This window comes from Opisthorchis viverrini (assembly GCF_000715545.1).
Source record: "Opisthorchis viverrini unplaced genomic scaffold opera_v5_99, whole genome shotgun sequence".
Taxonomy (NCBI): domain Eukaryota; kingdom Metazoa; phylum Platyhelminthes; class Trematoda; order Opisthorchiida; family Opisthorchiidae; genus Opisthorchis; species Opisthorchis viverrini.
Window position 1 is genome coordinate 580,588 of NW_008751754.1, and position 26,575 is coordinate 607,162.

Below are 26,575 nucleotides of genomic sequence, written 5' to 3' on the forward strand. Positions count from 1 at the left end.
CAATTCCCCCCCCTTAACAGTCCACTGACAGTGCTGTATTTAGGCACCAATTTATCAGCCACCGCCTCCAATGCGCAGCCACCCCACCAACCTCCCCGAATCATCGGTGAACGAAACTGTGGCACCTACAACCAGTGTACGACAAGTACGCGGTTATCGCAGCTGTGAAGATGATGATGACAACCAGTGTACGACAAGTACGCGGTTATCGCAGCTGTGAATGATGATGATGAGTCGTATTTGACACATTGTGTGGCAAACACATGCCTAAGACATGGGCCCATATGGCCATGCAATCCAAGCAAACAGGTACAGAACTCGACACAAACACTGACGTCACAAACCATATTGTGAGCACGGCATACAGTTGATGTACCTGTGAAGTCGGCATTGTAGCGTTACTCCAGTTGTGACCGGCACAAGTATATAAATATCTCAAAGAAAGCGCTTGGAATTCTCTCAGATCAACAACACGGGGGGAAACAGTGCGCCGTATCCGGTGCCATCATCCGATTGGCGAAACATTCAGTGGAAATAATTCTGTAATCTCAGTGGATTGTGTCTGGCGAAGGAATGAGGCAATGCAGAATGTTGGTGAACTGCAAAAAGGTTAGAATATTATGTTCCCAATGGAAGGCACCGTTGTGTGGATGCGGGAAAGCTGACATTTTGAAGTTGCACCGGTGCTGTAGGATAGCCCTTTATATGAATACTTTGTAATCTCCTGTTGACCTATACTGTACACCACCAGGACATGAGTATACATGGTTTTGCTGCACCCCCTTTTATTTTATATAAATTTCTCGCAGATCAGATGTACAAAACTCATAGAAATCAGACGATCAGTCAGCAAAAGTTAGACCATTGTGAATGCGTAGACTTACTGAGCATTGTCCGAGGAGAAACTGCATGACATCTGTTTCTTGCTTGAAACTGACATTAGTGTCAAAGTAGGGCCTTGAAATAATGATTGCATTTACGCTTATTCAGGCCAAAATAAACATTCCGTTCTTCTAGGAAGATAACTTTCCTGATTGTTCTGGCGTTAGGCTGACAGCTAACTTGTAAAAAGGTACGCTATGGATCAGTTTAGTTGCTCAACAGCACTTCCACTTTCGAAAATACGGTTTAATTGAGTAGCACTGTGGGCTAGGACCGTATCGGGACAGTGGTCGAGAAATGGCCAAATGTACTTTAGAAGCGTGACTTGGAGGTTACTGTACACTAACCCAGCGACCAAGAAACCATGAGTGCTAAGAGCAAGTTGCAGCACAAACATCAGTGACAGACTGTGAGAGGCTAAGTTGTGGACTCAACATCTGTACTTCCACAATTCATACGCCACTGACGGGCTGGGAAACGCTTGCTTAAAAGTCGATGATCCTGAGATGCCGGTCTTACTGAGGATTGCACCTATACGTGCACAGGTTGAGGCTGACCCTGATTAATAATTCTGGTAGCGCCAACTATGAGTCTCCTAACAACGCCCTCAGAGGCTGTTTTACTTGTCCCATCTACTGAGAAACCCATAGAAAACCAAGCCAAAATTAGTGCTTCGCTAGCTTCATGCTGATCAGAACGCAAGTGTTTAAAGGAGCACCTCCAAAACCAGGGGCGCCCTGCGACAAAGACATAACCACGTGATCGTCATCAGAGACAACAGCATCAGTGTTAACACCGATGTTTCACTGCCATACCCACTGATACTCAACCAGCAATCTCATCAAATCAAATCAGGCATAGTGAAATAGAACTCTATTGTCCAGGTAGTTATAGTCGGTAGCACTGCCTATCTACGTCCGAGAAATAATGCAGCGTTAAGTCAGAAAAGCATAAGTCTCAATGACCATCGTAAGCCCCACCTGTCAGCTGGATATAATCTAGTTGACTGTGCCACTATTCAGCAGTCATCGGTCGAATGCCTTACCAACACAGTTAGCTGAATCATCGACCTCAATCTTTCCACGTATGTCAGATCGATGCTTGTCAGGGGCAACAGATAGAGCCTAAAAGTTGCGGTAGGCCTAGATGCTGCCTAGTCACTTTCCCTCACGGCAAATACACAAAAACAAATGAACAATTAAGGCACAGCGAACTATTCGCATAAGTTTGATATCCACTGTGGCAGTGCAAGCGGAAATACAGACATACCCAAGATGGGAAGGAGGCGGATAAAAGCAGGCTTCATAGTGTAAAAAAACAGAGTTGAGCATCAGAGTTGAAGGGCACAGCGTATTCAGGTCGAAGAATAGTAAAGCAACAACTGTACAAGTAGCTTTTGTGTTGGTCCGTCTGTCACGACAGAAACAGGGCACTGATGTCATACAGTATAGTCCCAGCTATCATTGCCTATGTGTAGTAAGTGGATGAGTTCATTAAAAACACGGCATGGAATGACAGCGAAAGACTCTGAGATCCCAACAGTTACTGACGGCAAGGCTAACATCGGTGGCAAAGGGAGACGGTTGGAATGAGATGATAGTCTAGGAAAAATAAAATTAGCGGAATTGCGTAAAAATAACGCCGCCTTTGAGTTTGCTGGTCTCGGAAAAATGCGCAAGTCTGATTATATGAAAAGTTTAGTGGTAGGACTGAAGACCACCATGACAAACCTCTCAGTATGAACATTGTTAGGTGGGAAGCCGGGTAGCATAACTCTTCGATTCAAAGTCAACCGATATGCGGGCCACATTCGGATTCGCCTGTTTCTACTGCTTGTAAGGAATTAACGTGGTTTTGAGTGTGTGCACCAAATTGTCCTACTTCAGCCTGAGTAGAGAAATCATTGGTTGTTGGGGCAGTGTCTTTGTGTCTGCGTCCTCGAACACTACCACCAGTGGGTTGAGTGGCATTTGAAGTGGGAAAGTGGAATTTTCGTGTGACCACACCGTCCGGTTTGTGTAGGAGTAGTAACAGTCCGAAAATGCTGATCACTGTCCCGACGAGAGTAATCCAACCAGCCACAAACCAGACCCCATTCATCACTGTCACAACGCCACCACATACAGACTCGGTGACATCCCGAGTAGCCTCGTATAGACGACGACAACGGCCAACCTCGGCCATCAGTTTTGGCCCGTAGGTTACGACTAGTTTGGCTGCTTCATCAGGAGTGTTTGCCGCAATGTTTTCTTCAAACAACTTTACTGCAACTTCCAGCAGTCTGGGTTTGTCGGACATCAAGGATTTCAACTTGGCAAGATTCGCCTGAAGACTGACAACGACATGGCTAACCTTCTTGGCTTTGGACAGTTCAGTCAAATGTCCATCGATTGTTTTGATATTTGCAGCCATTTGGGTCAATCCAAGACGAACCTGTTGTGTGGCAAACTCAATCTTTTGAACCTGTTCCGTTGTTAGACTTGGATAGATAATCGTACGGTAAGCATCCCAAGCATCCCACATGGCTTTCTCTGGATAAGGTCTGTAGTTGACTGAATCCTCTTCCGTACCACGAACACTGACATAGGTGGTGGGAAGATTTTGACGTAGTTCTTCAAAATTAACAATAAAGTCATCCAAACGACCAGCCATAGCAAGCTGCTCATCAGTTTCCGCGGGAAACATTTCGTTCGGATCGATTGACCTCAAAGAGTCCATCATAATCTCTCGACCAATGTTAACAAATCGCGCCGACATCTCGGGGTCGTTCAAACTGGTCATGTTGAAGTCACGTATAGCATCGAACGCTTGCAGAACACCCATATCCTGTTGACAGTTGTGCGTGAGAGCATAGACTGGGCTTCGAATATGTGGTATCGGCATTGGCTTGCTGCCCGGTGGGGTGGCTCTTAAAGCGATCGCTTCGATTTCAGGCCAGTGCTGGTTGAGAAATTCGTTGATGTGCGAGTCAAGTGTAAAGACAGTTTCACTGGTATACGTGCCTTTCAGGGTATCGTGGCGGACAACGGTTACCATCTTCTGTCCTGGGTCGAGGTATCGGCAAACTTCACTGTAAGCATAGCCAGCTGACAGGAACAAAATTACAGCGAATAACATACTGATTGCGAAAAGGACAAGTCCACAACTGGCGACCGAACGTACGCGATGTCGATCATGACGATTCAATTTACCAGGGACGCAATGATAGTGAATGAGCAACCAGGTTATCCCAACCGTGAGCAACAAAAATAAACTCCAAAAAATGCAACCAACCGCGAGTGCAATTGTCGAACCCGAGGAGACCTTCGGTGCAACTGACCGGGTCACCATCAGTGCAGCTTGGTCAATCGCTTGAATCGCTTTGCCCAGTTGCGAACCTAGCATGTCCCAACGTTGATCTATCATATCCCCAATAGATTTCGGGATATTGATTCGCTCCGCCATAATTTTCTTCGTCTCTATCAATTGTTTGTCGGCCAAAATTTTCCCTTGGTTCAACTGAGCCTGAACGGTTTCAGCAGTTTGATTTCGATCAGTGGTCACGAACTTGAGAGCAATGGCAAACGTAAACGGTGGCATAAACGAGTCAGGACGGGCCGTTAGGTTACCAGCAAACGTGTCGTGCAGCCAACGACATTGGCCAGTACAATTTCCATCTGTCAAGCTTGGTCCGTAGTTGTTAATAAGGCGTAGCCATGTCTGTAACTCGATCTTGAACCGTTCGAAATGGGCCTTAACTGATGTATCTTGTTCAACAACAGCCATTGAGTGTGTGATCAAGGATATAACACTACTTCCGAGTAAATCCCCTTGAGCAAACGCCTCTGAGACACCAATCTTATCAAAAAGTAAGGCATTAAACTCATTCGTCATTCCATCTTGCATCTGTTCCGTTGCCCGAATCAGTTCCTCAACAGCAGGGGCCGTATGATTTTTCGTGTTTTGAACGAATTCCGATAAATAAGCTCTGACCTGAGCTAATGCCCTGAGCAACCGAGGGAAAACATGACTTTTTGAGGAATCGACATGCTCTAACTCTGCAGAAGTCAGAAGTCGCCCGATCGCTTCTTCATGTGTGGGTGGTGATGCGAGATTTGCGTGCAGCTGACTGCTTACTGTAAATCCGAGAAGCACACCGGTGCCCAGCAAAACAGTTAGTAAACAGAATAAGAAAAACTGGATGGCCAAACAAGACCAGTGGGACTGAAGTTGCTCTCGCCTTTTGTAAAATGGTTTGCTTGATCTTTTCGGAGCTGCATCCATCACTAACATTGGCATATTTGCCTCCATCACCCCGCTGGTCATATCGGTCAAATAGACCATTGCTGTCTTGCGCCTTGCCTTGCGTCGACATTGAAAACAAAGAAAAACAGCGGCTGTTAGCAATAGAATAATCCAAAGTAGTCCAGACGTGACAGCAACAGCGTATCCCGTCCGTGCATAAGTCGATAATACATGATCTCTCACAGTGTGTTTAGGTGAATAAAAAGACACATTTGCTTGTTTGGCTGTGGGGAGTTGCACAATATTGTTGAAGGCGTAGGCCAGTAATCCACCGTCCAAGCTTGGCTGCGTATAGCTAATGATGTTCAAGGCAGCCGTGTAGATCGGCTCCATCGTGAGCGTTGCATGCGCACTCTCGGAGCGCCGAACAACGGAGAATGAAGCGTGCGGCGTGACCGCGCTTTGAGATAGCGTGACTTGAGCGCGATTGGCTAAATTGGCCTAGGCGTTTGTAGCGATTTGGATTGGTCTCAGCTCGTCTGCGGCACGTGCTGAGATGGACCAATCGGACGACGGGAACGGTGATGTAGCACTGCCGGCTTGGTCTTCGTTCCAGCGAGAAGGTTGCAAAATCAAACTGTAGTCAACGCTGATAGAAATTTGTCAATCAATGTCCGCAGACTCGGATGCCTCCATATTGTGGTTTCACCTTGTGTTTTACTCAGAATCTGCAGCTCTAAAAGACTTCCTGAGTGGCATGGCAAACGAAAATTTCCACTACCGGACTCCGAGTTTCTTTGACTCAGGATACCTTCCCAAACTTTAAAATATATCCAAATCTTGCAGCCTTTCGTGGTGTTTTGGAACAAAGGTGGTCAGTGGAGAAAGCTTCAATGTTCCATTCCCATTTCTTGTTTACGGTAGAAAAACATTGCATAATTTTGAATTCTACCGGAAAGTTCATTGTTCATGCTCAGTTACAACTGACTCCCGCTGCTTCCATCTTACTCTGAACAAATGAAAGACGGAAATTTTGAGAAATGCACTCATTTGCATATCGATCTAGCTTTAACGGGAGACTCAACTACCAGAGCTTTCAGTAACTTTGTGAGTAGTTTCCCTTTTGGAAAGAAATGCAAATGTTCATCATCCGGTAAAAAAATTTAGAAGAGAATCCGCTGCTTACTGACACACATCTTTTCAAGAGTCCAATAAAATCAATTTAGATGTAAAAGTATAAGTGAAAAAGAACTAGGCAGTCATTTTTGCTAATTTTACATGAAATAAGACAGGGTTCGTATCCCGAAGTTCCCCAGCCAACATTCGGCCAACAAAACGATAGTTTAACTAAATAGGATAAAATTTCCAGGATCATTCGGCACTTGGTAACCAACTTGTCATCGATATAAAGTTGGCCGACATTTGTAACTGAGGGACACTGGGGTTTCAGGTGAATTTCCGCGCTTGCTACGTGCTGTAACAGTTTTGGCAACTGTTCCGCTTGCTAGGTCATTCGAATCCCCGAGAAGAAGGAAGGGTCACATTAGGTGCTTCTTCCTGTGAGCCGCGTCGTCATCAAAAGCAGCTAGTTTGGATAAGATTCAAAAATTTCAAAAGAAAGCAACTAGTCGAAAGATTAGTCCGATCTTTTCCAGATAAGCCCCGTCGAAAAATTAACCCCCGCCGCCCAAAAAAGATTAGAAAAAAGGGGACATGCGATTTGTACTTTCAGTATTTATCGAAGAGGGTGAAATTGGGATGTCATTAATATTTGCACGAAAAGGTCTGTTTTACGGTACTTTTGACTCCAAACGAACTCACACAAGCAGCTGTCCACAAGACCTTAGTTTCCCGAAAATCCACTGCTAGGGAAGGACTCGCCCCGCGTGAATTTTACGGCGAGATATTGCCTTTTCATGTATCTCGACGCGTAGACCTGGACCGCCGCAAATAATGTATTACCGTCTCTGTCATGAACGAGGGTTGAAAGCGTCAGAAAGTTCATTTAAGGTTTTACGTCCGAACGGAGAAAAAATTTGCACAAAATAAGCATAGATATGGATAAGGAACTGTTTTCAAAAATAGGTCAAGGTTGTGTGCGTACATTAAGTTGGAGCTGGCAAAAGTGGCGGAGCTTGAATTTTCGCACATGCACTTTTTGCATAAGTGGCGGGGCTTATCTGGAAAAGATCAGATCAGTCTACCCAATTCCACAAGCTCTGGATGGAACAGGAAGTCTAAACCGGGACATGGATGAACACTGTGCTTCCTTGTGAATGTACCATCTCAAGTTAATTCCAGTTTGCTTTTTATTCCTTTGAAGTTTGACTTACAGTGTATGGTTTTCAATAGGGACAATGAAATCAACCGTTTAAAGTCAGCCTAATAACTCTCACCAGTCGTAACGCATTTCTCGTTGTTCCTTGCGTCTTGGTGAAAATATCTTTTATCCGCATTCTCATTTGAAACCTTGGGGAGGTTACGGGTGACTGTCTAAGTTGTACCGTTGTGTAACACGAAGCTTTCTCTGTCATCACCATGTTTGTTATGGTGCCCTGTGAAAACAGAAAATTCCTCCTGACCTCCATCTCACCAAATCCAATCCTTTAGTATTTCCTATTTCGTTTATCAATCAGTTTGACTATTTTTAATTTTTCACCCACATAACATATTTCCGATGTACTATTATGGATGTGACTTTCTCATTACTCACGGTCAGATGGAATTAACTTTGTTTCTAGCTTTAATTCAAATTGACCAAAAGAGTAGCACACTTGTCCGACACTGACTCTTCTATCACCTAGACGATCAAAATGACTGCATTTCGTGAACTATTCTGATGCCATGATGCAAATGACCCACAAAAGCCGATGTGATTACGCTCGCAAGCTACAGTAGCACGTGATTTGACCTTGTAGCACAATCTACCCCACTTATCAACAATCTGCACTGTTGTGGACGGTTGATGAAAGCGCGCCTATACGGCTCACGTTACAGAAGGCGTGTCCGAGAAGTGAGTGTCAACCATCGAAGAACACCGGCCAGTTGTATTAGACTGAACTTGGTCTGATTAGAGTCAACTGAGGCAGTAAATGCAACGAAGTCAAGCTCGAGGGTTCAAACCGATCTGTTGGATTCTTCATTGTTCTGTTCTTCCAGGATGTTTCCTCAGCTTGATCTCAAAATCATTCGTTGGTAGATGATGAAATTACCGGGCTGATTTGAGTAGAAACTAACAAGTGATTGTGTTCTTCGTTCGCTACTCTCCACTGACTCTGATTTCCTCTCTCTTGATTAGAAAGCGAGTCGAAATGACCTGTTGCACTGTCGCTGTCGAAGGCCGATGCATCGCAGACAGCACACCCACACTTAAATAATATGAATAAATCGTTCGGCTGTAGCACCTTTTTGGTGCCTAGCTGCCATGCCGCACGAAAGAGGCACGAGGGCTGGGATACTGCCAGGTCGTCCAAGCCTAGAAAGGGGAAATCGAGAGGCAGAGGTCGGGTTCGAACCACGGACCTTCCGGTCAAGTAAATTCGCGCTCTAACCACTTGCCCCCCCCCCACATTTACTGGATGCTGGACAAGGCTTGGCGCCCATACTATCACCACCCTCTCTTTGAGTGATCAACTTAACCTGTCGTTCAGTGGAACAGTAGTGCAGAAATGTGCCAGTGTGTGTAGGAGTCATTGCAGCGCAATATCGCCCATGGTAAAGTTGTCGCCGATCGTGCACTCAGGACTATCTGAACCCTTCAACACTGAAGGCACACGGTTCATACCTTCCATTTCCATGCTGCATTAGCTGCATTGTTTAAGTTTTAAAAGTCTTCTAATCACTGGAAGAATTAGCCAGTCTATGGGGAAGGAAGGGGTGTGTTTACATATAGCCACCAGGTAAATATTGTCATGTAGATGCGGAAGATATACCGCTGGGCGTGTACATACCACCGTTTGGGGCGTGTACTTAAAAAAATCGTTCAGCTGTAACATCATTTCGGTGCCTAGCTGCTATGCCACCCGACGGAAGCTCGAGGGCTGGGATACCGTCAGGTTGCCAAAGCCAAGACAGGGGAAGTCGAGAGGCAGAGGTCGGGTTCGAACCACGGACCTTCTGGTCAGTAAATTCGCGCTTTCTCGGCATGTACTGAGGTAAGTTATCTCACGGAATTTACGTTCCTGGTTTGCTGTGTACTGTGCTGAATTCTGTTCCTCTTAGTGCAAACTTATGGGTTTGTGAACCCATAGTAACAATCAACTTGGCATGATCGTGGACGTTTCGTAGTAGTCAAGGTGGCCATATTGGTTATTTTTTAATTGCTCCCCCAATTTAAAACCTACATTTGGAACCCTTGAAGTCAAATAGAAGTTACAATATACTACATGCTTGTTTTTAACTGCTGTGTCAATATTTACTTATGAGAAGAACAAAACACATTATCTACTCCTCCCACAAATGGGTTCCTTTAGGACTATTTTTCGAACCTGACTGAGGGAGATCGGGATGTCTGAAGTTGCCACTTAAGAGAGCTCAACGGTTTATAGACAGGAAGTGTGTGTGCGTAAATATGTGCAGTGAACTGAGGAAGTCAAATGGATACCCTCCTGTAGGATCAAAATACGTCCGAAGCCTCCCGAAGGTTATCAGTATTTTGTAGAGGAATGATTTCCCAAAGTGCTTCAGTCTCGTTTTGAGAATGCCTCGAATTGTTATGCAGCTAGAGAGAAGCTGACTAGCATTTTTGCTGCGAGCAACGATGGGCGTATCATCGGCCAAATAGCTGAACGCCATGAGCCCTCTGAACAGCTTTTTTATGTGTGATAAGCTGAGCACATTTGTCTTTCTGTTGTCCATCGAGCACAGGGACACCCGCAATCCTTTTTTCATTTGACGCGCAGATACACTGGAAACAGAACACACAAAAATAATTCAGAATGCTAAGTAGCGTCTCTTTTCGCTAAACCTGAATACTGTTTTGCCCACTGGATCGAGAAATGAGATCGAATGAACCTCAGAGAGCAACGAAAGACAAGCTATGTTTCACGTGGTCACGAAGACTGACGAAAACAGGAGTCCAGTGTTTGACGCGGTTGATCTTACAGCAAATCATGAGCCGTTTCCTAAAACATCAGTTGGGTGTGGTCTGCTCAATTGCAGCGGATGTGGCATACATTTACGATGTTTATGCTTAGGAATGTAGCTTCATCATCGAAGACGTGACTTGACAAATTACACCTACCAAGAAAACCAGTTATGCACATCACAACCTAAACCCCACAGTTAGTCCTCCCTCCGTGTAACGATCGCCCAGGTAACAACCTCCTTTCCGTTACGACTGACGTAGTCACTCGCGTTGCTGCTAAATATATCACCATAAAACATCCCAAGACATGGACGATCGATTGCTTCTCTGTTAATGCCACTTGATTTGTAGAAACGGGCATTTTGGTGACACTTCTAGCAAATCTCCGGCGGCATTTAGATATGCCTGACATACATATTGGCGGGAAGCAACGACTAAGCATGCACTATGTGCATACACCTCAGCAACAATCCACGTTTATATTCGTAATAAATTTGACATCTTTCGGACCTGCATGATGTCGGAATTTCTGTAAAGAATAGGACATTCAGCCACAGCAAGGTCCACCTAACTTCCCAGGTTGGAAACGCCACCACTTTGTGTGGTTCTTCAGTGTTAAAACACGTTTCCGAAGGCTTACATGGGTCGGGTGAGAACGCCACAACAGTGGTGGCGACACGCCCCCAATGGCGATAAGAACGATATTCTGTGCCTGTTAGATGTGTTTGTCCCACTTCATGGGTCTACCCTGCTTAGTTTGTACATCAGGAGATCACCTAGCTCAGAAGGTTCATCTTCTCAGGGCTCCCACGCTATGGATTCAAATTTAAATGGTGCGTTTATTATGAATAATTAAGTTGGCCACTGGACTCAGTTTCACTGATAGTTATAGTGTCTTCAGATGGAAAGGCATTGTCTAAACTCCCGAGTACGATATAGATTACGTCACAGTTTGCCGAAACTACAGTGGAAGCATCGTAAACAACCGGAGGTACAAAATTCGTACCAAAGGGGATGTGGGAAAAGTTATGGGTGATTATTCATTCACAACAACACAACTCAGCACAGACACTTCAGTTCAGGTGAAGGCGCAGTTTTCTCCGGTTAGATCAGCGTTATCATGTAGGTCGTGCGTTGCCACTATCATCCAGCTATGCCTCTGTACATTGTTGCATGTAGGCCGAAAAAAAACAACCTAACAAAATGTTGTTTTAGAGAACCATCACTCTCACTGACAGCGTCCACTACGACACATGCAAAGTGGAAACCCCCAAAAGGGAGTACTGTCCAACTGGAGTTGGTATGTACACAGGTAAGATGATTGGCATCTGGCAATGTTCTTTTAGTAAAAGAAACACTTAGTGGAAATCCGGTAGAATTTCTGAATGGGGAAACAATTGCGGAGGATTGGCAAATAAAACGGTCTTGTTAGTTAGGTTCCGGAAAATGTCCTCACTAGCCAAATTAAGGGTAGTATTTCAAGAATCAGAAAGCTTTCTACATTTTGAATGGTAGTGGAAAAGCAACGCCACATTTAAGAAGCGGACTTTCGTGCCTTTAGACCAAGAAGTACTTGGCACAAGTGTATACCCATTTGTTTGGTATAACGGGGCCCTGGGATAAAATGGCCTTTGGAAAAGGGCATTATTTTGTTGCGTGCTAATCGCATGGTAAAGAGTGCGGTGGCAGCGGAAAACACCGCGTATTAGCGCTTGGCTCCTCGTTACCGCGGGGGGCAAGAGGAGTAATCTTCACCTCGTAGTAGCCACATTTTACGGGCTGTTCTATGTTGCTAGTGAAGTTGGCGATCTGTTGCACTCGTACGGTGGTAAGCAACGCCTTGCCCCATTGACATTATGATTCTGTCGGCTTTCGAACATATTCGGACATCATACACTAAGATTAAATTGAACCTGAACAAACTTGATCCCTTAGGCAGTAGACGCCCACAGAATCCTGGCACTCTCATTGACTGTACTATACGCGAGGGGATGCCTGCCACCTATTCTACCTGCGATAACAACTTAAGTGATTGGCCCAGTGGTTATTGGTTCGAAATTGTTGGGTAAACCTACACGTAACGCTCATCTCCACCCCATCTGATAAATCATAACAAGCACGAAATTGCTCAAGTAAGTGAGCGTTTTCGGATCCGACTTGTCTTAGACATTTGGTACAGTTCCAGGTGCATGCCTCATTAATTGTCATGCCCTTCGCCCACCGGTTATTCGGCTATTAGCCAACAGTCAGATGATTGGCTGAATAAGTTGGCGTGTAGTTTTTTGAAAATTATGCGTATGATCGCTGAAAACCCTTCATCATCCCTTCGTCCTTCTTCGGCCGCTTTAGGTAGGCGCAGCTTCCAAGTTTCCGTCAAACACATGCTCTATTTTAACCCAAGTTGTACGCAATTCACGAATTTGATTTTATCGGCTGACGGACAGAAATTGCAGCCTAATCTGTGGTTTATGATATTCTTCAACAAAATGTGCTGTACAAAGGCTACCTCATGTTTCAGTTAGTGAGCTATTTGAGACATCGAATTGTGTTTTCTTGACGGAACACTATTTGCAAGGTTGGTGAAAACCCTTCGACAGCCCATGGCAGGCCTCACCTCATTTAAGTCTCATGAGGCCGGTGTAGTTCCCGAGTTTCCGACAACTTGATCCTGAATTGAACGGATTTCGCAGATTTCACTCATTTGCATACAAGTTTGGTTTTAAAGAGAGACCCAACCTAATGAGTAGTCTACTTCAAGAAACTATGCTGCGATGTCTCGAGTATCGTTCCAACTGAGATATGAGGCGGCTTTTGTGCACTGAAGCAGGCTGACACAGAATGAGTAAAAACGGATTGATTTTAACCCAACTGGATACGACACCTGTTACAACACCTGTTCTGATTTAACAATAATGACAGCGCCGACGAATTTCTTCAAGGACAGTAACATGGTGCATCCTTTCACGGACGACACCGACTGTCTTGGCTAGAAGTATTTATTCCTTGTGGTTCCGCTTATTTATCTTTTGACAGGAGACTTTCGCTGTTTACCTGTGCTCAGTAAACATGGGGCCGAAAGTCAGCTTGTTCGACCACCATACCTATTTCGTTTTACTGACCAAAACCGATGGACGGGTAGGTGACGTCAAACAGTCAGTGTTTATCAAATGAATAAAACTTTGTCATGGGAGACCGGAAAGGTTATTGTACCAGCAAGTATAACCGCATGTAAAAAATTGTGAAATTATTTGATAGAGTATTTCGAACGAGTAGACTGTCACGATAGACGAAAGGAACTAGGGGTGCGCCTTGCAGTCCTGCTATGTAGCAGGTTGGCCAGTGTACTGAACCTCAGGCCTTCACTAACTTTTGAACCTCACCCACAGAGTCGAGTCAACCGACTTGGGAACGGATTAAATTCCCTCATTTGGGAATGTTCCTCCATACTGTTGAGCGGCTTTCCCGTTGAAACGGAGTAATCCGAAAAAGGCAGATTTGGGCAGTTCTGCGGTGGNTGATTTAGAGGAATATCATGGCATAATTTTGACACTTTGTCGTAGTGTAAGACAAGGCACTGCAATCTGGTACTGATTATACATTGGTGCCACCAGACACGGACAATGTCCCGTAAATATCAACTTGGGTTGGTTTGTCCTACGCTGTGTGTTGAGTGAGTAACTCTCACAGTGTAGTCCTCTCAGCTTGTCATGCTAAAAGTTTTTGGCTGGCTAAATTAATTCCCACAGAGCCTCATTGTCGACTTCGAACCCATTGCACAATTCCTTTCCAAGTAGGCTTCCAGTTGAAACGGTAATCTTGAATACAGCTTCTTCATTGCTAGCTAATGGAATAAAATGTTAGCTGCTGATAGACACCAAGTAATGTGGCGGCCTCTACGATGTCTGAAGAATAAATCCTTTAAGCATAGTTTCGTATCCCACCGCATAATTAAGAGCCAACCGCAGTTCTCGCTTCTGGTCTTTGGTAAATCATGCGAAAAACCATGGTGGTATTCTTCTGAGCTCGTTTGTTCAGAGCCCGGAGCAAAAAGATGGGGTTCGTTCCTGGCGCTTGCCAAAACAGACTGTGAATTTGAGCGTACACTTTCTATAAGAATGTCTGGGCGTAACACACTACTCAAAGGGCTGCTGAAAACATTTCGACTCTGAAGCGGACCGTCATAAACGAGAGATTCAGTTAACTTCACCTGAGTCTGTTGTCGAAAGCATATACGAGCGCAAATAAGATATTTATCGAATTCTCAGACTGTTAGTTAGTGTGCTAGTAAGCCGCGGTGTTTAGTCTTCCAGAATTCTGCTAGCTTGGTCGCACACAGCTAGTTGTTATTGAGTATCCATTCAGCAAGTTAGAATTGTGTATTGCTTGACAGCACCCCTAACACTACCCGTATCCGGCAATGAGGCGAAGACAACATAAGTGAAAGTTATATTGAAATATACATAGAAGTATCCATGACCAATACAGACGGATTTCTAAGCCAAGAAAAGACTGAAAGACCTTCCAAAGACTTCACCAAGGTTGTTGTATGGGTGCCTGAATACTGTGATAAGCTAGAGTGAACCGGCAGTAGAAAAGTAGAGGAATTGCTGGTAGTGTGTACAAACAGTGCTCGGTTTCGATAGAAGTACTATGTGGCCTGATAGGTATTGTTAATCTGTTCAGAGTACCGAATGGATTCCATTTCCGTTTAACCGTTGTACTTTTGATGTGGCGTAATACTTTCTACCGCCCCACGTGCAGCCTTTGGTTGACCACACATCCTGCATGGCAGGGGAGTAGCACACAGAGGTGACAGTCTACTGGGAGACGGTGAATGAGGTTCAGTTGAGGTGTATTCCTGACGGAAACCGACATTGTGCCTACGACTTAACTTTCACCGATGCCTCTTCTAGCCTGATCCAGTTAGAACAGCAAGTCTGCAACAATCCATACAATGAACGTTAGCGGTTTGAGATGGGGGGTTCATCTAACTCATTTATACAGACAATATGAAGGAATTTCGATACAACATCCATTAAAACTGCTTCATACTGCAGGTCTAAATACTGCGAAGACGTTTTTACATGACCTAGAGTATTATTTTGAAACAAGGTACATAGACCGGTAACCATAGGTGCGCACAATGAAGTGAATCGCGGACCTTTGAACCGACACGTGGTCGTGCAGTTTACTTGAAGACCTTGTGATATCAGACAAGTTGCATTCTCGAAATACGACTGTTGAGACACACGGATGTCGGTCTGATGTACGCACCAATCAATCCTTCTATTCCGTGTTGGTACGAGTTTTCTGGTGATGTTTTGTTGTTTCAGGTCATATGGTAACAAGATACCAAACCAGTATGATGTATGGCGGAACATGGCGACCCGCACTACTGTGCTCGTCAATACTGTCATCGACGGCACGGAAAAGGCCTAGATATGCACAAAGCATAACTAGCTGTGCTACCAAAGCCAGCCAGCAAACTTTAGGCTTTTCGTGGAGTGATTTTCATCCCCATCGTTGTTCTCCTAAGTCTTCGGGCTCCAGGTTGGCCTCTACATGCATCTGCTTAACAAGACCTGTGCAGTCTTTGAGTTACCAGCTTTCTTGGTGTCTTCCAATATGCTGAGCTCAAGCGTATGATGTATATGTCAATCCAGGTTATTTCTAACGAACAGTTCAGTTGTCAGTTTATTTGTCCCGTATGATGGCGTGGGACGATTGGATTCGATGGAGGCTCGAGACTAACATATGTTGCCATGTGATGTTCCTCTGTTTTCAGTGTCCAGGTCAACTTAACCTTGAAGTACACAGTTCACAAGATGAGCATTCCATTTAAAAAAATATGGCATAAACACCCAGCCCATCTTCATCAAGGATGACCTACCAACTGCCTACAGCATTTTCTGAGATGCACCACGCCCAGACTATTACCTTTCTTTAAAACAGCTCTCCGGCATCACCGTTTGAAATTGTTTTACCAGAAGTCCAGCTTGAATAACCAGAAACACAGCTTTGCTGTTCGGGCAAATCACCACCAGAACTCATTGCCTAACTCTTCGGTAAAATCTTCTAATCACCGTTTAGATGAACACCTAATTGAACCCCAGCACATGCTTGTAAGGCAACGGTTCTCTTTAGTTTCAGTCATTTGATCACACTATACAACTGTTAACTTTTCCAAAACTACATATGAGGGGCAAATGGTGACAGTAAACGACAGTAGAACACAAGGTTGGCGAAAACTCGGATAGTGTGCCTATCTGATGAGCCCCATGAAGGATAAGAAATGTCGTCGGGTGCTGAAGAGTTTTTAGGCATCTTATGCGTAGTGTGTTCCGTGAAGAAAAGATGACAGAAGGTCCTGCTTTCAGGTTATGGGCATGCAATACACAAGGATGTATTATTGGTTGATTGGCTTATCACTGTTTTTTCCCATTTGTCTGCGTATGCTGAGTTGTGTCAGGGCGTAATCTGAACAAAGGCAAATGAAGCTCTTAAACTGACTGTTGAATGTATAACTCTTGGTTGTAGCTACGCGGCACGATCGACTTCTGTATACCTAGTAACAGGTGAGAAAACCTGGAAGGAAAATCACAAACACCCATTTCCAAAATCAATCATCACCTGGAAACCTTCTCATCAGAACAAGTCCTCAGTGGCCGACTTCAATTAACCTGTTTGACAGCTGCATGGTGGACGGCCTTTGGTAATTAGAATAAACGAGATAGAACGACGGGAGACATCCAGTAGATCAAGATGCATGAGATGCTATGCGGGCGTATGCGTTCATACTCCGTTGTACCTTAATCTGAGAGACTTTGCCCCTTTGCTCAGTTGCGTCCATCTGCCACACAAACCTTTTGAGTGGCGGGAATGCTCCCTAATTTCATGTACCAACCAACCTCTACAATAAATCAAGAATTTAACTGGATTCTACGTTTTCACACAAAACTTCGATTTGGAGAGCTGAGGCTGAATGGGTCACCACCTCATTTTCATGTTGAAACAGGCACTTTGTTTTACACCGTTGATTTAGGGAACAGGTTTGAGCCATTTGCTAGGAAATGTGCACAGAGCAAGAACAGCTGAAAACCACCGTGGCGCTAGAGGGATATTGATTTATTCAGACGATCTGTTTGAGAAAATAGGGGACACAGAAAACTAACGGATAGAGTTTTTTTTGGGTGTGGCTGAACAAGCTTCCTTACGTAGTATTATTCTGTTTAGTGTGGTTTTTGCAACAGCACTGGTTCAATTAGGTATGTTTCCACAAATAACTCATTACAGTGTGTGCTCCCGGGTAAGCGCACCTTAAAAGAGCGTCTTTTCCTAGATTGATTTAACCAAATCATTGGCCAACAATGTTTCAACTAACTCACTCCTATCAGTAGCATAACTGTCAGCGAAAACAAATACTTTAATCTCATTGGTTGCTGCCCCTCCGTCCGTACAACTACTAAGCACGCTCACCTTAGTCAGTTTGAATGGAACCATAAAAAATTAATCGGAAAAGTGAAGAAAACATCTAACCCTCAGAAGAGCCCTGTTCCTAGTTTCTCGTTAAGTTAAATCAACCTTCTGTTGGTCCATGGTGAGCTCTTTCATTCAAATAGTTTTGAAATCCAGCGTTTCCTGATTTTCGACCGAGTCGGTATGGCCCTACTGATTCGTCTATTTTTATCCGCCTCAATAGCCTTCACCGTGTTTTCTGCGGAACCAGACGCATAATTATCATTTACAACCTGTCGAATAAATACACCCTTCAGTTCTAAGCACCAGACGTATGTATATGAAAATGGCGAACTGATGGGTATCTCGCACCAAGCGGGCAGCGTTATTAGCGAAGTCTTATACGTAGCCTCATATTTTCCCTGAATAAACAAGTTCTTCTAAAAAAACTCGTTTTTCACCAAGACCAGCAGTGGAGCAGTTTGGAGGCAAACCAGGCTGGATTCGACAATATAGCAGCTATTGAGCGATGGCTAGTCTCCTTCTTGATAGGAGCACGTGGTATCAAGATATCGAGCTGATAGCCGATCCTGAGGTTTATGATTGGCTGGCACCCGTTTTCGGATCGGTCTCTCGTGTCGTGCTACGCCGATGGACCCATGAGTACCATTGTTTTTGCCATAAATTGTTTTCACTGAATCGCATGCACATCCACCTGACTTCGATGTACCCGGTGTGAAATTAAGGAAATAGGACCGGAGGTCGGACAAAAATGGACAGTTATTAGGCCACCAGCATGTCCAACTGGTGGCCCATAGCTGTCAATTCTTGTGGATGAAACTGTACAGATGAGTCCAATATTACGTATCAGAGTTCATTTTATGGTTTCCGTCATTCAAGAGAAGCTAGCGCTAGCCACCGTTCAACAACGATAGTTAAGGAATGTCACTTTCAACACCAGCTCGGGTGTTTCCATCGGATAACCTCATAAAGCTAAGAGGATCATAGGAATATTTGTAATGCACTACTCATAAGTTTGCTGAAAATTCGTCGAAAAACCAAATTAATTTGCAAATTAGTGCATTATGGGAAATTTAATTATCCTCTCAACGTTTCGTCCGCTGGTGGCTAACCTACACAGTCACGAGTGGTTGGTGAACCAGTTTGTTTGGCCTCCAAGCCCAGTAGTCCCAAATCTATCCTTGCATCCTGCACGTTTCCTCTCTCTGGCCTCAGGTTGGCGCCTCTGGTTGAATCAAAGCCTTTCCCAGTCCTTTGGGTAAAGACGTCCCAGCCGTTATAGGCGGTTGGATATGACCGTGGAATTCAGCCTGGTCCGGCAAATGTTCTGTTTAGCGAACGCCAAGCACCCCCGTCTGGCACTGTGTGTGAACGCTCCTCATTTGTTTGGATTTGCTCCAGGACATGACCAGCTTTTCAGTGCCGTAGAAGAATTAAGTAAGGCATTTGCCATGCCTGGTCTCCATTAGCAGGCCCCGTTTCCACCACACCCGTTTCTCGAGTTTGCAAAAATCACACTAGTCTTGACAACACAGGATATCAGGACACAGTCAGCGCTGAAGTCAACGTTCAGTGGGCTCAAGTATCATAGGAATATTTGTAATGCACTACTCATAAGTTTGCTGAAAATTCGTCGAAAAACCAAATTAATTTGCAAATTAGTGCATTATGGGAAATTTAATTATCCTCTCAACGTTTCGTCCGCTGGTGGCTAACCTACACAGTCACGAGTGGTTGGTGAACCAGTTTGTTTGGCCTCCAAGCCCAGTAGTCCCAAATCTATCCTTGCATCCTGCACGTTTCCTCTCTCTGGCCTCAGGTTGGCGCCTCTGGTTGAATCAAAGATCTCCAGTTTGTGGCGTTTCCTTCCAAGTCATCCTGTTTCGCACCCCTGCTACTCACTCCACGAGATTCACGTCGACAGCCTTCAGATGCCAAAGATTTTGTCCACCAGGTTTTCATCTCCTCGTATTCAGTCGTCTGTACAGAACCCGTTTGGGAGCCCTTTTCCAGTCCCTTGGGTAAAGACGTCCCAGCCGTTATAGGCTTCGTATGGAGATGACCAATAGTGGCGGAAAGGCATACTCAAGAAGAGCTGTTTACAGAACTTTTCGGTTGACGGATTTGGTCTTTGTGAAGTCTATGAAGAGAGCATGGAGATGTTCGCGGAACTTTTATTGAAGCTGTTTTGTGGCAAATATCATGTCCATTGTGACGCTACCAGCCCAGAATCCAGTGTTCTTGAGAGATGTATGCTTCGGTTCAGCTGTCAGGCGGTTGAGTCGAATTCCTGCAAATAGCTTGTCTGCGTAGCTCAGCAGATGTCGATGTTGGCACATCAGCTGACGTAGTTTGCATAGTGCAGCTTACAAAGGTGGACATTAAGCGCTTTCTAACAACCCATTGATCCATTCCACAGTCGACTCCTCGTAAAATTCGTGTTATGCACACCTGTCGAACGCCTTGCTGAAGAGAGATAGCAGTCGACTAGATGTGGGTGACTGCTGTGGGGGTGCCCGTGTAGAGTTCACATTGGTGATGGCATGCATGTGCATAACCCGAAGCCTGAGGCTAGGTTTGCAATTCATGGAGTCCCAGAGTGGATTCTCGGTTTCCGAACTAAGGGAAGTGGAGTAGCGAACTTACTATCGAACTTGTTCATGTGGTCTTTCTTTGAGCATGATGTTGTAGCGCAAGCACTGATCACAGTCGCGTAGTTTCGGCTTGTTAATGTCAAGCGTTCTGAGACAAGACACCTGATGGTTCCACTGGTTTCCAAGTTAGGCATTTACTTCACGCAGTCTGACGGGGCAATAACAACACAAGATCCCGTTTTTCTTCTGTCGAGCAGCCGATCCAGTAGACGTGATATCCGGAACCAGCTTCTAAAAGACGTCTTTGGTCAGCCAACCATGGTCTGTTCACTGCCACAAGATCGATTCCCCATCGCTTTAATTCCATTGCAACCAAAGCGATGAGCCTTGCAGAACGGTCAATATGATCATCGGCTTGACTCAGCGGGGTTCGGACGTTCCCTGACCCCAGGGTTAGCGGTCGCCTGGGGAAACTCGAATTTGTGGACTTTATTTGACAGACAGGGATCAGTATGGGCGGTTATACCACCCACTGCGCAAGATATGACGCGTCTGGAGGATAGAATACAACTGTCTGGCTTCGAGAGATCGTTATTTAAATTGACCGCAAGCAGCCTTGTGGTTTTCAGTAGGAGTATTAGTTTTTTGATATGAACGATTAATCCCGCTGAGGACACAGTCAGCCCCACTCACCCACTTTTCAGAGCGGGATCAACTCTTTGAGTATGCCCCGCCTTTTCGAATGGGAGACGAGCAATTCGTGCGTGCTAGCTTGTAGGCATGAATGCTCCAACTGGGGGTTGCTAGTGAGCTTCAGCTGATCCCCATTCACTACCAGAATGACCATTTCCTTGGCACCTATCCGAATAGCCCGGAATGTATGGTATCCCAGTCAGCGCAGACACGGTGGTCATAGTTGGATCATTACCAGGGCCACCTACCAGCACTTTCTTGAAACAAAACAAACCGGAAACCTGACGGTAGATACCACCAACTTTTCTGATGCGACAGCAAACGTTGCTCTAGAACAGCTTGTTCTATTCCCATTAGTGGCACGGTGGGCTACATCAGTAGCTCATAGTGGAAATAACCAAGTGGCGAATTTTGACACACATATGCATCACCGGTCTGATCCATCGCGTCCAGTCTCTTGGGGATCATCCAAGACGTATAACGTCCGGGGAATGCGCTCATTTCATATTTGGATACCATCAACCAATCCATTTTGTCCATCATTCGGAACAAAATCGACTGGATGAATAGCTAGCCCAGGCAAGACGAATAAAAAGCAAAAAATAAAAATAATGAAATAAATAAAAATAAAATAAAATAATAAAAAAATAAAAATAAAAAAAACACGACAGAATCCCAGTGGCATAACTAGTGGACTATTTGGAACTCCTATAAGCTCGGGTTGTGCACACTGAATAAATCTAATGGTTAATTCAGTCAACAATAGAAGCCCTTAAAATGCAGCACAAAAGCGAAATTAAGTTTTAGACTTTATTGAACACAAGTGCAAAACCCGGCAATCCAAGCCGGGGGTTTTCCCAGGCGGAACATTTCAAGTCCCTAGAGTTTTTGGTGTTGTAATCATCGGGACAATGGTGAGGGGTATCTACGTGGATACCTATGATATGCCTGAATTTACTACAGTCTGATTTTCGGAGAGTTACTTTGTTGTGTTAACTGTGTGTGGAAATCGCATTTTGATGCATTCGGTCTTCCATGGCGTTTCGCTGCTTGCCAACACACTACTTAAATCAACGGCTGGAACAGTTGCATTCCAACTGCCTGGCACCCGTGTGATGCCCCCCTACCATACATCGCCATCGACACATTCTATAAAGTTCCTTGTCTTCCTAATCCCGTTCAGCTCCGTTCGATACCGCAGTGATGGCGTGTGTGAGGCCTGCAGTGTCCTAACCATGCGTTTAACAGTGATGCGAACCCCGTCATTGCCGCACTCTGTTACAACAGCTGAAGTCAGACAACTGTGCATCAGAGATGTGCATGTCCCAGTGACATTGAACTGCAGCAACGGCAAAATTGGCACTGTAATCCAACATCTCATTGACGGACACGTGTACCACTGACAAGTACGTACAGTTCAATGGGACAGAAGTTTGACCGAATTTTATCTCGAGTTCACGGATGGTTGGCAATCGAGCTTAATTGGCCGGTCTACAGTGGTCAGGCCACTGAACGTTGAACAGTCATGCCGGGATGTGCTGAGCTGAGGGTGATGATGCACGCAAGACCTTGGCGACGATGCAGGCTCGGGGGATGAGATCGATTGATGAAGATGCAGAGGTCTATTAGAAGCATCCATCCGGCCTAAATACTACGACGTAACAATGGGTACTTGCACTGGATAGTTGTTTATCACTAAGGCATACGTGTCATGCGTTCATCCTCCTGATTTTCAGTGTAGCATCGCACGTCAGCCATACCAAACATAGGTGATACGTGTTCTGGACCTAAGGAAAGAAGAAAATGGCTAGTGTATATGAAGAGCAATTGGTGGAATTAAGTGAGATTGCCAACTTGTTTTATCGATCATTTACGGGCACTTATCTGCGAGAAGAAGGACGCCTAATTTATGATTAGGAAGGAGGGCTCTGCCTGAGGATAACTTCTCTGTAGAGGTCACCCATTTAATTAAAAAGAAAAAAACTATGAACAATTGAAAATCGGTCCCCATGATAGAGCGGCTTTTATATCAAATGAAATTTTAGGGAATACAGCATTTCCCGAAGTCTTATGTTCCAAGAAATAAGATGACCCTCGAAAGTGATATTTAAGAGAGATGAAGAGGTATCTTCTCCTATTAGCTGTCGGCATACGCTATCTTTCAGTGAACACGGTGTGTGTTTCAAATATTGATTGAGTCTCATACTTTTCAAGCTCAGATTGCTTCGACACACCTGTTGCGCCTTCCATATCTCTGAATGCTCGCAATGCTGTAACTGCTTAGAACTGACAGATCTTCACTTTTGCTAATTCACCACAGGATTCACTACCAGGCTTCATGCTTCATTGACAGAACGTGAATACACCTGAATCTGATCTTGAACTGACATACTTAACTGAATTGCACATAGAAGCATTTTGCCCTCCGTGTAATAAAGTTACTGATTCATCAGTCGTCAGAACTGCTTTGAAGCAGGTTCCACTGTCAATCTGGTTGTCTCTGTTACGTCAGACTATTCTGAACCCATTCAAAAGTGTGCACCAACATAAGCCCAACTGAGAAATGTCTTTACTTACTGGTGATAGAATCAGTCAGAACGCAGGCTTGTCACGCAGATGCAAACTTCGCGAATGAAACGGGTGACACGATGAAAGTTATACGTAAACATCAAGCAGTTTGAGAGGTATATTCGAACACAGAATCGTATTTCTGGGTTGGGTGATAAACCTATGGTTGCAGTTGCATTCTACAGTTGGTGTCTGATCGAGCTTATGCTAGTAACAGCAGCATCGATAACAACACAAACGACAATGGCTGTGGCAACTAAAACACCCGGAAAGTGGGGCAGACATCAAGGGACAGATGAGCCAATACAAGCCTACCTCGTGTCGAATTACGATGGCTTTTACCTTAACGGACATCAGCAAAGTATAGCAAAGTTTGGAACCCCAATGTGCTGCGGAGGGATTCGCGCGGAGACCCTTGACAAGGAGAATTAACACATTCGGAACACCTTTGTGAAATATGCTAAATGTTTGCAAACTGTGATCTGTATTATGGGTCTCTTAGTCCCTTTCAAGAGTTTATAGTGCCCGTTTAGATCTAAAGTAGGTTTACAGTGTACGGGAACGGTATTGGAAGAGAAGCCATAGGTAGAATTTTAGACCAGATAGCTTCTGAGGATGCGGGTTGACACGGGCTCACATGTGTCATGTCGCATATTGTGCTTCCCTTCTCGACGGAACTTTCAATATACTACCATCACACCCAGAATTTGTACCAAGAACGTAACAAAAGTCAGATTCCGAGTGATGGTGAGTAGGCTGTTTTAATCATGAGTAACATGTAGACTTGGAACGCGAGCAATCAAAAGCCTTAGCACATGTAGGTCCTGAACAAATATCTGACAACGAGGTAGCAGTGAGTTATGATCCGTTGGTGCCAGTGTCTCAAACTGCAAACAACCTCACAACGTTTTCAAAAGTGGTCAGACTCACAGAACAGCTTTATCGTGAACTACAATATCTGGGCTGCAAAGATTACTTTCTGTTTTTAGGTGATTGATCTTCTGCTTGGTACAAATCATGCGTAACATGAAAAGTAATAAAAGTGAACCAAGTTTGATAAGGCAGATGTGGAGGTCGGAAAATCTGCGTGTAAGTCAGGGGCAAAGGTCATCTAACACAACCAATTGTCCGGACTATGTGGGAAATATGACCCGGTGTGTGCTATCTGCAGACCAGAGAGATGAACGATTGGCTAGTTCAGCTGGAGGAATTGGACAAATCTCTTCCCCGTAGAAAGTTCGGATGTGAGGAGTCAGGTCTTCGCTGAGCGCGAGATTATGTAATCTGATGGCTTTGGTCTGGTTTTGTGGCACCTGGCATGCGACCCGAAATGCATTGACCCGATCATCGACGTGCGCCGTATCGAATAGGTGGGCTAGAACTGAACTCTGGATTATACCTGGAGTGTACCTTCCATGGCGTGCTATTTTGGACAAATTTCTCCAGTCCGCTTAGACAAGCACCGCACCATACAACCCACATTCACCACACGCGCATTTCAATAAATAAACAGCACCAAGTGTTTGTCTTTATTTTACGGTCATAGATTAGGTGAAGTTGCGAACAAGCACCGATGCTCAGCCGCGTTGAATATGGACCTTACTTTTGCGGACAGAATTCTGGTTCACATCTCGCGTCCCGAGTCACCCTTGAAAGGGTGTACTGGCTCGACTGTTTTTACTGTGTTCTGTATGTTGCGTGAGACAAACCCAATCGCAGTAACCCTTTTTCTTCAGAGTGTTTCCAGTAGCAATTCGCTTTCCAGTGTGTCATCTAAACATATCTACATATATGCGCATTTACAAACCTGATATCTACACGGTTAAACTTGCAAACGAGGAGCTGATGGGTGATGTATCGGAATTCGTTCGGCAAAACAGATATATTGAGGATATATTTGTACCGTGAACGAAGACGGCGAGTTGGATAAGGTAGTCAAACGGCTCAATTACGATACTGTAACAGTCGATTTTGTTATGAAAAGAAAAGTGAACAATCAGGTCCTATCTCTGAACGTACAGAAGAACCGGTGGCTGTATTCAAACAAACGTGTACCCCAAGTGGAAAGCATATAAACTTCCACAGTTTTGTCCCTTTACAAAATGAAAGAAGGTTCGTTTGTTGTTTGGCTCCTGGGACTAGAAAAATATGTTCTGTATCACGAGCAATTTGAAGAAAAATTGAACTTCCAAGGTCTGGTTCCCCAAATGCTGTTGTTGTTTGCGGATGAGTCGAACTCATTAATGTCGGTTATTGTTTTCACCCACCTGACTGAGGACGAACCCTGGTCCAGTGACCAAACTGTCACAGAAGCAGACCAATCGCTATCTAAGGGGGGGGGGGGCACGCCACAAAAATGGACTGATATTTTAATGAGTTCAGCCGGTTTTCCTACCAGGAGTAAATTGGTCCTTGTTCACAATATTGTAGTCATACAGGGAGATGGCTCAAGTGGTTAATTCTTAGCTAGGAGTTGCAGTCCATCATGCTTTTGGACGAATATTACACAGTAGTCTGCAATCAAAAGAGCGTGGGCCTCATTCTGGTGGACCAGGTTCCTCCCATCAAAATGTGTGGTTTAAACGGCCGCTCAGAAATCCGACTTTTGAGCTGTATGCTGGTGTCGCCGTTGACGAAAATCGTATCCACGATGGTCGTCAGGCTCGGAAGATGGCTGAGGCCGATCCATCCCTTTACACTTTCGCTGCTATTCTGTCTCGTAGGCTTCGTATGGAGATGACCAATAGTGGCGGAAAGGCATACTCAAGAAGAGCTGTTTACAGAACTTTTCGGTTGACGGATTTGGTCTTTGTGAAGTCTATGAAGAGAGCATGGAGATGTTCGCGGAACTTTTATTGAAGCTGTTTTGTGGCAAATATCATGTCCATTGTGACGCTACCAGCCCAGAATCCAGTGTTCTTGAGAGATGTATGCTTCGGTTCAGCTGTCAGGCGGTTGAGTCGAATTCCTGCAAATAGCTTGTCTGCGTAGCTCAGCAGATGTCGATGTTGGCACATCAGCTGACGTAGTTTGCATAGTGCAGCTTACAAAG

The 26,575-nt window shown here is 44.8% G+C and overlaps 1 protein-coding gene across 1 annotated transcript; it reads right to left on the reverse strand.

The window, feature by feature from the left end:
- Positions 1-2,670: 2,670 nt before the first annotated feature.
- On the reverse strand, positions 2,671-5,499 carry T265_05281 (hypothetical protein; the record flags this gene model as incomplete). The annotated part of the gene is made up of 1 exon (XM_009170256.1): positions 2,671-5,499. The coding sequence occupies one exon, from the start codon at positions 5,497-5,499 to the stop codon at positions 2,671-2,673; it is 2,829 nt and encodes a 942-aa protein (XP_009168520.1).
- Positions 5,500-26,575: the final 21,076 nt, after the last annotated feature.